The following is a 15,907-nucleotide window of genomic DNA, read 5'->3' as shown; positions in this document are numbered from 1 at the left end:
GTGAGACGCGGGAGCAAGTGGACGCAAAAAGGTAACGAAGCCCGTTATAGCGTCTCTCTTGTGAATAGCTCTAAGTAAAACATTTGCATATGAAGAATCAGAAGTGACATACTTATGGTATGATGTCTATAACATTTTTGGTAAAGATATCCTATTAACAACCAAAATTAAACTCCCTGACTTTTAAAATAATTTCTAAAATTCCCTGAAATTTCCCTGACTTTTAAAATAATTTCTAAAATTCCCTGACATTTCCCTGACTTTTAAACTAATTTCTAAAATTCCCTGACATTTCCCTGACTTTTAAACTAATTTCTAAAATTCCCTAACATTTCCCTGACTTTTAAACTAATTTCTAAAATTCCCTGACATTTCCCTGACTTTTTTACTAAATTATAAAATTCCCTGATATTTCCCTGACTTTTATACTAACTTCTTGAAGCAATTTCAAATTCCACGACTTTTTCCGTATTTTTATACTAATTTTTCTCATTCCACGACTTTTTCCGTATTTTTATACTAATTTTTCAAATTCCAAGACTTTTTCCGTATTTTTATACTAATTTTTCTCATTCCACGACTTTTTCCGTATTTTTATACTAATTTTTCAAATTCCACGACTTTTTCCGTATTTTTATACTAATTTTTCAAATTCCACGACTTTTTCCGTATTTTTATACTAATTTTTCAAATTCCACGACTTTTTCCGTATTTTTATACTAATTTTTCTCATTCCACGACTTTTTCCGTATTTTTATACTAATTTTTCAAATTCCACGACTTTTTCCGTATTTTTATACTAATTTTTCAAATTCCACGACTTTTTCCGTATTTTTATACTAATTTTTCAAATTCCACGACTTTTTCCGTATTTTTATACTAATTTTTCTCATTCCACGACTTTTTCCGTATTTTTATACTAATTTTTCTCATTCCACGACTTTTTCCGTATTTTTATACTAATTTTTCAAATTCCACGACTTTTTCCGTATTTTTATACTAATTTTTCAAATTCCACGACTTTTTCCGTATTTTTATACTAATTTTTCAAATTCCACGACTTTTTCCGTATTTTTATACTAATTTTTCTCATTCCACGACTTTTTCCGTATTTTTATACTAATTTTTCTCATTCCACGACTTTTTCCGTATTTTTATACTAATTTTTCAAATTCCACGACTTTTTCCGTATTTTTATACTAATTTTTCAAATTCCACGACTTTTTCCGTATTTTTATACTAATTTTTCTCATTCCACGACTTTTTCCGTATTTTTATACTAATTTTTCTCATTCCACGACTTTTTCCGTATTTTTATACTAATTTTTCAAATTCCACGACTTTTTCCGTATTTTTATACTAATTTTTCAAATTCCACGACTTTTTCCGTATTTTTATACTAATTTTTCAAATTCCACGACTTTTTCCGTATTTTTATACTAATTTTTCTCATTCCACGACTTTTTCCGTATTTTTATACTAATTTTTCTCATTCCACGACTTTTTCCGTATTTTTATACTAATTTTTCAAATTCCACGACTTTTTCCGTATTTTTATACTAATTTTTCTCATTCCACGACTTTTTCCGTATTTTTATACTAATTTTTCTCATTCCACGACTTTTTCCGTATTTTTATACTAATTTTTCAAATTCCACGACTTTTTCCGTATTTTTATACTAATTTTTCAAATTCCACGACTTTTTCCGGATTCCCTGACTTTTCCAGTAATTCCAGGTTCTTTCTAGGCACCGCGGCAAACCCGAATGCCGTTATAATTAAGTTTTTCGGAAAATAGCGTCAATGGATACTTTGAGTGAAAATAGAACAATTTTCATCCGAGAATGGAGTGAGAAAAGTTTGAGAAGACTCGAAGCGTGGGAGGGAGAAACCATTTGCGGCCTACTATGAGTGGAACGCCGCGTCGGAGGCAATCTAAGAGGGAAGAACGGGAACAAAACGCAGCCAGCCAAAAGTCGCCGAATTACGGCGCGGGGAAAACATCTTACAGGTTCTTCCGGGGACCGCATCGGCGGTCACTAAGGGACGCTCCGTTACAAATACCGCCAGCGACGGTCAAACGAACTTGGAAGCGCCGAGTGACTTTGACGCTGATACAGCCCGATCGAGAGTTCAGAGTGGGTTAAGTTGACGGGGAAGCGTCGGAAGACGCTGTCCAGCAACCTCGGACCGGCCGAAGAATGGGCGCAGTGACAAGGGGCAGTTGACGGATCGGTCAAGCCTAAATCACGGGCGAACGGAAACAAACTCCGGCCATTACGAGGGAGGGTTCGCCAGGCAGAAACAAAAGCGGAGGACGGCGGTCAGCGGGCTCGGTCCGCCGGAAATGAAGCCACCGAGGAGTAAAAGAGTCTACCTCTTCGGACTATCGACAGCTGCCGCGGGCCCCAATAAGCGAAAGTATGGACACGCGCGGAAAATATTAGAACCATGAGCGGGATATTTAATTATTCCCTCTCAGCGCGCATTGACACGCTGCCAACAAATAATACCCGCGGCTAAAGCGAGCCCGCAGAATGAGCAAAAAACAAACGTCCACGCTGCGTATTCTGGAAAAACGCTGTTTGTTGCAATTTCAGAATTTGGGTTGTTTTTTTAAAGATTACATTAAACATTAAAATTTAAATAGTGGTATATTTATTTATTTCATAGGTATATTCCTTCTAATATGTAACAAATTTTAAATTAATATTTCTGCTAAAAACAGAGGTTAAAGGTAATTGTAAGTGTTGGGAGCTGTTGGCTCGCGTGGCATGAAGGGCTGTACTACTCCTTCCGCGTTGAGTTTGCAAGTTCTCTTCTCACAGGTTAAAGGGGTTTTCCCCCGAGTTCTTAGGTTTCTCATTTCCATAAAAATTTGTAGAGGTTAACGGTAATAGTGAGTGTAGGGAGCTCTTGGCTCGCGTGGCATGAAGGGCTTGCAACCAATCTCCTACGCATTGTAACCAGGCCAACTGATTAAAGGCATTATAAGACGCTAGATGACTTCGGTCTAAGGTGGTACCTAGCTGATTATTATTATTATTTTAGTTTTATGAACCCATTTACATCTAATTTAATTTTTGATACAATATATTTAAAGTGAAGGATTGAAATGCAAATAATCAAAGTACAAAATTATGAGATTCAAATTCCCTGCCAATTCCTTGTTTTCTCTGGCCATTTTAAGAGATTTTCCCTGACTTTTTAAGTCCAAAACGTTTATTTTATATTTTACTTTTATCAGCAGTTAATAAATTTAAATGATCTTATATTTCAGAAAAAGGTTATTGCAATGTTGAAAAAGTTAGCCAAACTTTCAAAGAAATAAATGATAATCATAGAATTTGTCATAGATCTATAGAGTAAAATTACCTTCAAAAAGTGCCAAGATAAAATTTAATTCCCTGAATTTTTACAAATTCTTAAAATTCCCTGACCTTTCCCTGACTTTTTTGGCCCATTTTTAAATTCCTTGATTTTTCCCTAATTTTCTTGACGTGTAGCAACCCTGAAGCGAAATAAGGATTTATCCTTATGTAAGGAATCCTTATCTTTAAGGAGAGTTGTAGAGCCGGACCCCAGACCAAACAGGCGTAAAAATCTAAAACGATTCCACCAAAATCCGCTCGATACAACATTTTCGTTCATTCTCGAAGCGTACATTCTAAGACGCCGCCAAACACCTTGAGAAAAAATAAAGTAACGACTTCATAAAATTCGAACGGCATCGTTGAGGGCTCTACCTCGTCAAAACCTAGAGGGTATTTGGCCAACCTCAACAATCACCGTAGTCCCCCGTTAAGCCTTAGGTCAGCGGGAAAAACTACAAATAATAAGCTGACCAAAAACCCATTTCTCATACAGGCTAAAAAGGCGTTTCGATTCCACCGATGCCCGCGAAACAAAGAAATAACCGGGGGAGGGAGGAAGCGAAAGGAACCGCAATTGATATCCTAGAACGGTTGGGACGTGTATATATATATCCGACCATTGTCTAATGCCGCCCTCTACCGGTAGAAAAAGCGAAAACAAAAATTCTATCTGGCTCTTGTATTTGAAGCAAAGGGTCACTTGTACGCTCGAAATAAAAGACAAAGAGGAGAGGAAATAAGCGGTAGCGGCCGCTCTAGTAGCAGATGTTTCTTGCCACACGCCAAAAACACTCAACATGTTATCAGAGTAAACAAAAAGAGCCCCTTTTCCCCATTTATTCCAGCGCGCAACGCTAGAGGAAAGAGAGTCTTATGTTTAGATTTCTGTTTAGTTTCTCGTACACGCCATTTTTCGTTTTTCCGCCTTGTTATCCCCCCACCCCCGCCTTATTCCGCGCAAAGATTTTCCACCGACGTATACACCGCGCGTTTCGGACGTCGTGCCTTTTTTTCAATTTATAAAAGAACCGATCTTTGTTTTCTCTTATTCGGGACTTTTTGGAAACGGCACGGAATAAATAATAAAAAAAAAACCTGTTCCGAGAAACGGATTTATAATTTTACAACGTTTTTGACAAGCACGTAGTTGAAAAGTCTTAAAAGAGATTTAAGTCGTTATTCATGACGATTGATGTGAAGGTCCTAAATTCCATTAAACAAGCGTATAGAATCCCGATTTATATATTTTATTTCCATTTCACAGAGTCAGTTGACACCGTTTGTACGTTTGCAAACTTTGAATGATAATTTAAAAAAAATACTTTTTCAAATTCAAATTAGTTTTGTTTAATAACAGATGGACCCGTGATCCGGAAAATAAAATTGTATTAGGCTTAGGGTAAATTGAATCCGGCACGAAACGGAGACATTTTCAATTTAAAATTTAATACCTACATACATTTTGTATTTAAATAAAAAAAGGGTTTAAAATATAATATAGAATTTTAGCGATTTAAGTAGGTCTAAGAATAGACCTCGCGCCTGTAGAAGTGTTCCAACCGCTTCGCTTCGCTGTTCAGGGAGAAGCCAACTATACCGTTATCATTTTCTCATTTTAGTAGTTTTTGGCGACTTTTGCCTTAAAAGTTACATTTTTTTTTAATTAAGAGCGACTTGGTTGAACTGAACTATGTTTTCGGTTGCATTAGGAAATTTTAATTTTAAGTTAGAGATCTGACCAATTCGCGGGACCCCACAACCCGCGTACGCACTTTTGTGATATTTGAATTTCGTGCCAATAGATACAGGCGCCATCTAACTCGTTCCGCTACCTTATTTCCAAAACCAGGTAACTCGAAAAATTAAATTTGCCTAAAGATTAGTATAAATTAACGTGTTCGCATTTCGCTATATTATTTCCAAAACCAGGTAACTCAAAAAATTAAATTTGCCTAAAGATTAGTATAAATTAACGTGTTCGCTTTTCGCTATATTATTTCCAAAACCAGGTAACTCTATAAATTCAATTTGTCTAAAAACTAATATAAATTAACGTGTTCACATTTCACTACATTATTTCCAAAACCAGGTAACTCAAAAAATTCGGTTTGTATAAAAAAATTTAAAATTGTATCGTTTGCGTTTCACTACTTTATTTCAAAAACCAAGTAACTTGAAAAATTCGATTTGACTAAAAAATCAATTTAAATTAACGCTTTCGCTACTTTATTTCTAAAACAAGGTAACTCGAAAAATACAATTTCCATAAAATTTCACTTAGGTTTATTAGGTACAAGATGATTGAAAAAAAATTCAAATTTAAATTGAATACACCGGGGGATTGTGTGTATTTAAATGTCCGTGACATCTTGTTTTTTTTTCAGATACAAAATGTCTTTTTAAAAATAATAAAAATAAATTTAAATAAAGGCATACTATATAACAAATAAATGAAGGGGTAGACCTTAACCGGCGTTGAAGAGAAAGTGTTGAAAGCTCTACGTCGAGACCAACATCCCAGGGGTACCTCGGCGCAATTTGTTTCAAACCAAAAAGTCATAATTTGCAATTTCCGTGGAGGGAAACGGGCGCCCCCTGGTAGAGGGATTATTTTCTCATTTATTTGGAACGAAATATTTTCGCCGCCCGCCCGAAAATCCCAGCGCTATATAGCCCTTTTCTCGCTCTCTCGCTGCATCTCGAAAATGAAATATGATTTATAACGAAGAAAACTAAATTTATTCGCTTCGGCGTAAAGTTTAAAACGTAACTCTGGGAAAAATAAAATATGTTAAGTCATAAATAAAGTCGAGCCTACCCCCGTCCCACCTTTCCATCTCCCTTAAAGTTAATTAAATTTCCGAAGAATTTGATTTATTTATACCATTTCCGACGACGTCCTTATTCCCAAAAGATAAAAAAAAAATTCGATTCCTTAACTATAAACCTAAAAAAAATATTTCAAACCTAAAAAAAATATTTGATACCCTTTTGAATAAATTAACTCTAGCTCATATATAAATTAAAAAATTTGACGTTATTTCGATATCCATAAAAAACTGAATCGGTTCTGTACTTTATTTAACTCCAACGAAACTTAATAATTAATTTCAACAAACGTAACGGTAAGATTTAAAATTTGTTAGATTGAAATATTGGTATTTGTCAAAACAGAACGTCTTTGTGATATTTTATCTCCATAGGTAATATTATAACAAATATTAATTTATATCGTGCTGGATTTAATTACGCGATACTTATAGAAAGTAGATAAACTAAGGATGACATTTGTCTCCGTGGCGGAGAGAGAAACTAGGAATCTGGAGTAAAAGTTCAATCAAGATAGGCTTTTAAAATCCTCTTCGCCCGCTGAAATAAAAGATCTTTTGAGGTTTCTTTTCCGACAGCTTCCCCCGCCTGCCACCAGGGGGCGACGGAATTGAGTCGCACTCCCTCTCGTCCTTTACAAATGGCAAAAAAGCGGCGCCACCTAATTGAAGTTGACACGGCTACGAAACTTCACTAACGGTCAACGCGCGGTCCGCACTCGGTGTCTGACTCCGGCCCTAGCAACGCCCTCTAGCGAGAAATTGATGGAAGTACTTAAAGCCTTCGATGGCAGCCAGAGAGAAAAAACCGTTTGATTTCGATCAAAAGATATTCTCTCCGTTCCATTTTCCCCCGGTTTTATCGTTTTGAACTCGTGATCATTTGTTCGGTTTTATTGGAATTGTTCCGTTTTATTGAACGGCTCGGCGTCTTGCGGACAACCAACTCCAACATCAAAGCATTCTTTGCGAAATACGCGCTCGTTATTTGTAACAAATCAATATGAAGATTGCTTCTTCGTCGAAAACAAAACCAAAATTTCGATAATACACATAGGATTCCAGGGTGGCCGCCACTGTGACTAAAATAATAAAATAAGCTCAATCGAGAATTTATTCGAAATATATTAAATTTGAAAACTGCTACGTCTAACAAAGTCTATTTGCGTGATAAACATTGAAATCAATTTGTTGAAAAACCTCTTCACAAAATACTTGTTAATGTTTTACAAATTTTATATATTTTATTTCCAATAGATTCAAAATCCCAAAATATTATTAAACATTTCGTTAAAATGTCAACATTCTATCACATCTTTGGACTAAATTTTTTCTGTTACGTATTAGAGTTAAATGTATTTTACACATTTTGATATGTCTTTCTGTATTCAGGGTGTTTCCAAAGGTTATGCAAAAATTTGGTTTTGCGCTCGTTGCAGCCTACTTCCAAGGGCTAATGCCACACTTGGAAGCTCTCTGGCGCTCTTTTAACTCATCGTAGGAAAATGGGGAAAAAAAAGGCATACTTCTCAACTCGCCCCACAACTCCTTCAAATTTTGGCATACCCTTTTGAAACACCCTGTATATTTGAAAGATGTTTCTTACGTATTCGTACGTTAGACGTTTAAATATATTTAGGCTGAATCAATTGCTGGATCTCAAAATTCATTTTGCGCGTGAAAATACGCCGCCATGTTAGGGTATAAAAGCGGGTAACTAAGTCTGCTATACCTCACAATGTAAAGGTACTGTTACGTATGGAACGCCAAACCGGAAAAAACTCTCTTATATTATAGTAGAAAATTCATTTATAATATGGTAGGAAATTCAACCATAATATAGTAGAAAATTGCTCCTATAATGTAGTAGAAAAATGCTTCTATAATGTAGTACTAAAATGCTTCTATAATATAGTACTAAAATGCTACTATAATATAGTAGAAAAATGCTTCTATAATATAGTACTAAAATGCTTCTATAATATAGTACTAAAATGCTTCTATAATATAGTAGAAAAATGCTTCTATAATATAGTAGAAAAATGCTTCTATAATATAGTACTAAAATGCTTCTATAATATAGTAGAAAAATGCTTCTATAATATAGTAGTAAATTCATATATAATATAGTAGAAACTTTATTATGAAGTGAAAACCCTTCACTAAAATCAAGAATGCATTAAGGTATCTGATTGCATTTTTGCTAAAATATATTAGAACAAAGAAAATTTTCAGCGAAACAGAACGCATGGGATTACCGATATTATAGAAGCATTTTAGTACTATATTATAGAAGCATTTTAGGACTATATTATAGACGCATTTTTTACTATATTATAGAAACATTTTTTCTACTTTGATATGGATGAAGCTCCTATCATATTATAGATGAATTTCCTATCATATTATAGATGAATTTCCTATCATATTATAGATGAATTTCCTATCATATTATAGATGAATTTCCTATCATATTATAGATGAATTTCCTATCATATTATAGATGAATTTCCTATCATATTATAGATGAATTTCCTATCATATTATACATGAATTTCCTATCATATTATACATGAATTTCCTATCATATTATACATGAATTTCCTATCATATTATACATGAATTTTCTACTATAATAAAAGAGAGAATGTCTCTACTATATTATAGAAGCATTTTTCCTACTATATTATAGAAGCATTTTTCCTACTATATTATAGAAGCATTTTTCCTACTATATTATAGAAGCATTTTTCCTACTATATTATAGAAGCATTTTTCCTACTATATTATAGAAGCATTTTTCCTACTATATTATAGAAGCATTTATTTCTACTTTATTATGAATTTCCTATAATATTATAGGTGAATTTTTTAGATGAGTTTTTTTCCGGTTTGTAGTACCATATATCATAGATAAATTTTCTACTTTATTATAGTGCTCCCTACTATATTATAGTGCTCCCTACTATATTATATATGACGTTTCTACTATATTATAGTGCTCTCTACTATAATATTGTGTTTTAATTCAGTTTTTTCCGGTTTGGCGTTCCATAGTTACGCGCAAAAAAGTAATTTTGAAATCGGTCAATTCGATAAATTATAAATGAAACAGTCGGGTAATGTAAAACGTCTCTTACAATTAACAAAGTGATATTTTTAAATATATCGTTATTATTTGGGAAATATGCTGGTTTCCTATAAAAAATACCTAGTGGTATATAATACTTCTTATCTATTTATTAGGTAAAGGGCGGCTAATTCCTTTTTTCTCCCGCGTAAATCCGGTCCGAATAATATTCCTTTTATAGAAACGGCAAAAGAGAGCGAAACCCACAGATAGGATTGGAGTTTCCCAGAAGACAAGACGTTTCCCCCAAGCTCCAGGAAGTCGAAAATTCTGTTTTATTTAAAACCAATAAATCCATTTTCTCTGGAGAACGCTCTCTGAAAATATTGGAAAAATTCCCCCGTTGGCCAAACTCGCGAAAGGAAATAAGAAAAATATATAAGTTAATAAGCCGTTCTCGTTTCAAGTTGCTTTTTACTCCTATCTACGCTCTTCTTCGTTCTCACTCGACGAAAAACGTCTCGGGAGAAAGAAAATAAAGAGTTTGCCGGTTAGAGCTCGCGTTCGCTTCAATGGTTTATTTCCAAATTCTCCCGCCGGGTCAAAAAGAATCTCAGTGAGAAAGGGATGAAGAAACCTTATCTATATATACCTTGAAAGACCTTATAAACCCAACCGACCCTAAGCCCGTGTTAGACATTTTCATTTGGATTACCCTCTAACCAGAATTTCCGATCCAACACTATACTATTTTCCAATTGAAAAATCTCCAGACATTTTCCGAAAATGAAATAGTGGTACGTATTTAAATGAAACGCTTGTTATCACAAACAAGTAAAGGATATACGATTCATTCACAAGGAGACATCCCGAAGTGTAACCCACCGATTTTGTTCAAACTCGGGGGATTGGTAGACCTTCGTGTAACTTGAAAAATCCTAAAGGGAATTTATTCAATGGGCAACCGTTTTGCCATGGCAACGAAAAATGTTTTTGACAACAACAAATGGAAATTTTCCCATTGAAAATAACATGGGATTCTGACCGATTCCTAGGACCCCCCTGTGAAATATTTTAACAAATTTCAAAATTTCGAAAATGCCAAAAATAGAAAAAATAGATACAAATTGACCAAAAACAAACATCAAAATTGATCAACTTTTGATCAATTTGAGGTCAAAATCCCATGTTATTTTCAATGGGAAAATTTAATATTTTGTGTTGTCAAAAACATTTTTCGTTGCCATGGCAAAACGGTTGCCCATTGAATAAATTCCCTTTAGGATTTTTCATGATACACGAAAGTCTACCAATCCCCCGAGTTTGAACAAAATCGGTGGGTTACACTTCGGGATGTCTCCTTATCAGTGACGTTTAGTGAATATTTAAATATTAATTTTCAACGTATTTAAGTGAAAAATTCGAGTTTTTAGATGCCCTAAAAATTATGATCACTTTTGGTGTGAAATAATAAATTATAATAGTTATGGATCTCCACATTGAACGAAACTTGAAAATTAAATTCCAATTCGAATTATTATTATATTTCACGAAAGTTCTCGAAGCCAAAACTTTTCGATAAACATTTATGACGGAGCAAATATTTATCAAGTTATAAATATTAATTATAGCATTAATAACGCGAAGGTACGAGAAATATCAATAACGATAGTCCAATGAACACGGAGGAGTTTCCGAAGGAGGACAGTACACGACGACTCATCGGAGTAGGTTTGATCTATTTCCCAAAGAAGTTGTAAGTCGGAAAATTTCCGTGGAAAATGACCTAAGCCTTTTTTCCGGAAACGTTTCCGTATTTTTCCGAAAAAAAGTTTTCATTACGTGATTTAATTAAAGCGGTATTTCGCCTCATTTTTTCGAATCTAAAAGTAAAACTAAACCTCTAGACTAGTTTAAACTGATTAACAATGTAACACTATTAATGTTTGTAGTATGTTTACTGTTATTAGACATTTTATATCGATAAAAAGTTAAAAACATTAAAAACCCTTAAAAAGTAATTTATGTTTCAATTTTTTATTTTTCCGATTTGCGGAAACTTTTTCAGAAATTTTTCTGGAAATTTTTCCGTATTTTACTTTTCCGGAAAATTTACAACTCTCTAGTCTTTCACATTTTGAGAAGGTCAATTGTTTTAAATATTAAAATGAAATATTATTAATATTAAACCACTTTTGCGTACAGTGATAAAATACAATATTTTATTTGAAAAACAAATTATACTAAATATTATTAATTTAAAATTTTCAAAGGTGAATTTGTAGTATATTTACTGTTATTAGACATTTTATATCGATAAAAAGTTAAAAACATTAAAAACCCTTAAAAAGTAATTTATGTTTCAATTTTTATTTTTTCCGACTTGCGGTAGATTTTCTGGAAATTTTTCCGGAAAATGAACAACTCTAGAAAGAAGTTTCGCGAATAAAAGGCAAAGAAAAGTGTTCTTCTCACGCGGCAGTGGACGCGGAAAATGTACATATATCTAACTGGCTCTCTTTCGCAACGTACGTATGACATAGTGAGAGAAAGACGACATAAATGCGCCCAGGATAAGATGGAGTGCTAGTAGCGGCTTTACCTTGGGATTTCAAGCAGTCTCAATAAACCCGAGGCTTACGGAAGCCCTTCCGGAGAGCGGCCGTGGAGGAAAAACAGCTGGTTCGTCCATCTTCTCCGTAGCACCAACGGCGGATAAAAACAAGGAGATACACGGCATTACATCCGAAGATATCTACGTTATATTTACTACATCCAGTCATTCCGGGGAACCGGCAAAAACATTCTAATCCTATTCACATATAACGGCCAGAAATAAATTTATGGATTCTTAAAATGCAAATGGGAATTTTAGAAAATACCGTCGTTTTATACACCGACGAATTTAGAGCACATTTGGCGAATAAATATAAACTATAATTTCTTTATTATGTCATACTCTTTCAAATATTTACATCACTATTTCTTAAAATGACCTCCATTACTGTTGCAATGTTGCCATAATATTTTCAGATTAAAATTCCCTGACAATTCACTGTTTCCTTTGACTATTTAAGACCAAAATTAGACAATTTTTGATTTTATATTTTACTTTTATCAGAAGTTAATAAATTTAAATCAACTTATATTTTAGTAAAACTTTCAAGGAACTAAAAAATAATCACAGAATTTGTGCCAGATCAAGAGTAAATTTTACATTTAAAAAGTGTCAAGAGAAAATTGAATTCCCTGACTTTTTACAAATTATTAATATTTCCTAGCCTTAGCCTTATAACGTTTTAGGTCCATTAATTTTTCAATGCCCTGCGTTATGTCGATTTTGGTTCAAGGCGATGACAAAGTTACCAACTTTAAATCTATCTAGAATTAAGTTGATAGTCTTAACGATAACCACGTACGAAAAATAGGTTAAATTTCAGAAAAATTAGGCTTACGAAAAATAGGATAAATTTAAGAGAAATTTAGGCTTACGAAAAATAGGATAAATTTAAGAGAAATTTAGGCTTACGAAAAATAGGATAAATTTAAGACAAATTTAGGCTTACGAAAAATAGGATAAATTTAAGACAAATTTAGGCTTACGAAAAATAGGATAAATTTCAGAGAAATTTAGGCTTACGAAAAATAGGATAAATTTCAGACAAATTTAGACTTACGAAAAATTGGACTCTGAAAATTAGACCTAGGAAAAATTGAATAAATTTCAGATAAATTTAGCTTAAAAATAAAAAAGTTACGTAAAATGTAATATACTGACAGGAAGAAAACATTTTAAGATTGGTCTTAGACCCATTTAAGACCGTTAAATTTATAGGATACTTCTTGGGATCATATTTTTCCAAATAGACTTCGACTCAAAAATGAAACTCGACCGAAAGATTAACTTTGGTGATTCCATGGAACAATTTTTAGGTCTAATTATGGATTTGTAATTTCACAACGTCCTTTTCACTTGATATATATAGCCTATTTCGAATATAGTACCAAAGCTCTATTCATCCTAGGCTTAAAGTAAAATATTCGAAGAAAAATTTCAAAGAATCCCATTCTAAATATTGAAGTTTACGGGAGATTAAGAATGGACATGTGCCACGTACAATATTTTCGAGGCAAAAGCTTGAAACTTGGGTATAAGCAGTCGCGTAGTTCAGTGCGTGGAGTCGCAATCAGCAAGAGTGGAGTCTCTTTGGGCGGTGGGAACGGGGCAGGTGGGAATCTTGGGATCAATAGTTCCTTTTCCCCCAAACCCCTGCTCTCCCGCTAGCCACTCTTTAAACTGCAACGCCGACGACGTGTACAGTTTCCCATCTTTCGATGATAAATTATAAAGGAATAATTTCTCTAAAAGCGCAACAAGCGCGAATAGACCAGCTAAAGAATGGAAGTTCTTCTATCAACTTCTAGCGAAAAGTTTTCCAATTACTTTCGGAGAATATGAAAACGGCTGGCAGCCATTGTCTTCCGCGTGGTAGATGATACGAGAAATAGGCTATAATGTTGTTCCATCTATAGGAGCGGCAAACACAAGGAGAACGCAGCTAGCCTTTAAACACGCTAACGCAGTGTTGTGTACAAATTTCATTGGACGAACCTTTAAGCTGAACTTTTTACGGGCGGGGGGAATAAAATTTCCGAATTTTCCCCTTCCGACGGCAGCAGGCGCTAAAGCTAGACGTCTATCCAATGAAAATTGTACGCAGGAAAAATGCACGACTTTCGACGGGTTGCGTTCTCCTTGTGTGGGGTGCTGTGTTTGTTGCTCCTAGGTTCCATAAGCAAAGGCCTAGGCTAACTTTTGGACGATCACATACCCGTTATTAAGAGGTGGGTATTCAAAATCTTCACCTCCTAGTAGCTACGTCCTCAACTATGCATTTCTGAAATAAATTTCGTGAAATACCGTGCGCGAACGATTTTAAACTTAGAACCACACGCGAAAAATCTCCGCCACGAGCCCTTAGCACCATAACCAAGGCCAGGAATCCATACCTGGAATGTTTATCCTGCCGTATCGCGTATGGTAAGATCACTCTGACGGCTTTGGCCCCGCCTACGAGAAAAAAAATTCCCTCAACGCGCGCTCCCCTCTCACGTTGTTGTTTGTTAAGTTAACATAGTGACGTCAAAAAAACCATCAGCCACATCAAGACGGAAATCTGCCGCGATAACCATTCCCAGTAGAGGTATGGATTCCTGCCAAGGCTTATTTACAATTTTTTCGCTTTAAAACTTAAAATTGGTATCTTAAAATTCATTTTGCGCGTGAAAATACGCCGTCTTGTTAGGGTATAAAAGCAGGTGAATATGCCTGTTATGCCTCACGCGCCAAAACGTCATTTGAAATCGGTCAATTGCTCTTTCTATAAAATATACGCATACATGAATAAAAAATGTTATTTTTGGAGCGCGCGCTACCTAATATTTCCGCGTAGAGGGTCTCGTGTGCGTTTTGGCGCGAGCTCAACATTAACAAAAATATGCGCGCGCTCTCTAACTTTAACTGCACGATGAATCTAACGTAATCACGTGACCTCTCGTAATTTATATAAAGAGCTATTAACACTTATCTTTGCAAAATGATTCACCAGAACCTAAAAATGGCTATTAGAAGAAAGATTTGTGTTTCTGACGGTATTTATTTTTCAAATTTAAGATTTAGACGCGTCTTTTGTGGCTGCTCTACCAAGTAAGATAATATTTTAGGTGTAGAAATTTTGAAAAAGATGTCGCTACTGCCCTATCGTCGTACGTTAATTTTCTTCTTGCATGGACAACGCCGTAAATATGGGACTCCATGCTAGGCCTTTATACTTACATTGAACATTAGTGTTGTTAATTTTCCGGAAAAATAAAATGCGGGAAAATTTCCGGTAAGATAAAATGCGGAAAAATTTCAAGAAAATATTCCACAAATCGGAATAAATTTTTTAACTTTTTATCGATATAAAATGTCTAATAACAGTAAACATACTACAAAATATTAATAGTATTACATTGTTAATTAGTTTAAAGCTAGTCTAGAGGTTTAGTTTTACTTTTATATTCGAAAAAATGAGGCGAAAATGCCGCTTTATTTAAATTTGTAAACAATATTATACTTATCATGAAATGAAAACCTTTTTTTATTTTTTTCGGAAAAATACGGAAAATGTTCCGGAAAAAAGGTCTCGGTCATTTTCCTACTTACAAACTAAAGAAGACATAAAGCTTACCGCGCTCTGAGGATGAGACGGTGAGCGTAGATGGGCGCTTCTTCCCTGCCCACGATGAAGACCAAGTCCGCCGATTCCCGGTCCTCCGCCAATCTTTGCAAGTCTTCCAAAAGTCGAGGAACTCCGGAGAAGGACTTGTCCGTGAAGTGCAGAGCGGCGGCTGCTTGCAAGCGGGCACTCATGATTTAGAATTATTTTCACAACGATTTTATCCGCTAAAGAAAACAAATTTGATATTTTTCACATACATAGAATTAGGGGAAAAGTAGTCCCAATTGAAATTTTTAGACAGGCTTAGTGTCACCCAATTGAAAACGTGAACCTACACTTTTCTACTTTGATAATATTGTATTACATAATTACAGAAGTAAATGAACCGCAGTTATCGAAATAGCGCTCAGA

The 15,907-nt window shown here is 34.5% G+C and overlaps 1 protein-coding gene across 1 annotated transcript in view; it reads right to left on the bottom strand.

Moving 5' to 3' along the window:
• Positions 1–15,687, bottom strand: part of LOC149947525 (serine-enriched protein) — an 81,589-nt gene extending 65,902 nt beyond the window's left edge. Inside the window, exon 1 of the mRNA XM_090172160.1 lies at positions 15,506–15,687. Coding sequence (XP_090028286.1) covers positions 15,506–15,687 — 182 coding nt within the window. The remainder of the gene's footprint in view (positions 1–15,505) is intronic.
• Positions 15,688–15,907: the final 220 nt, after the last annotated feature.

The sequence above is a fragment of the Leiobunum rupestre genome, chromosome 4 (assembly GCF_980474605.1).
Source record: "Leiobunum rupestre chromosome 4, qqLeiRupe1.1.hap1, whole genome shotgun sequence".
In the NCBI taxonomy this organism is placed as follows: domain Eukaryota; kingdom Metazoa; phylum Arthropoda; class Arachnida; order Opiliones; family Sclerosomatidae; genus Leiobunum; species Leiobunum rupestre.
Note: the sequence above shows the minus strand (reverse complement) of the source record. Positions and strands in the feature narration are given on the sequence as shown.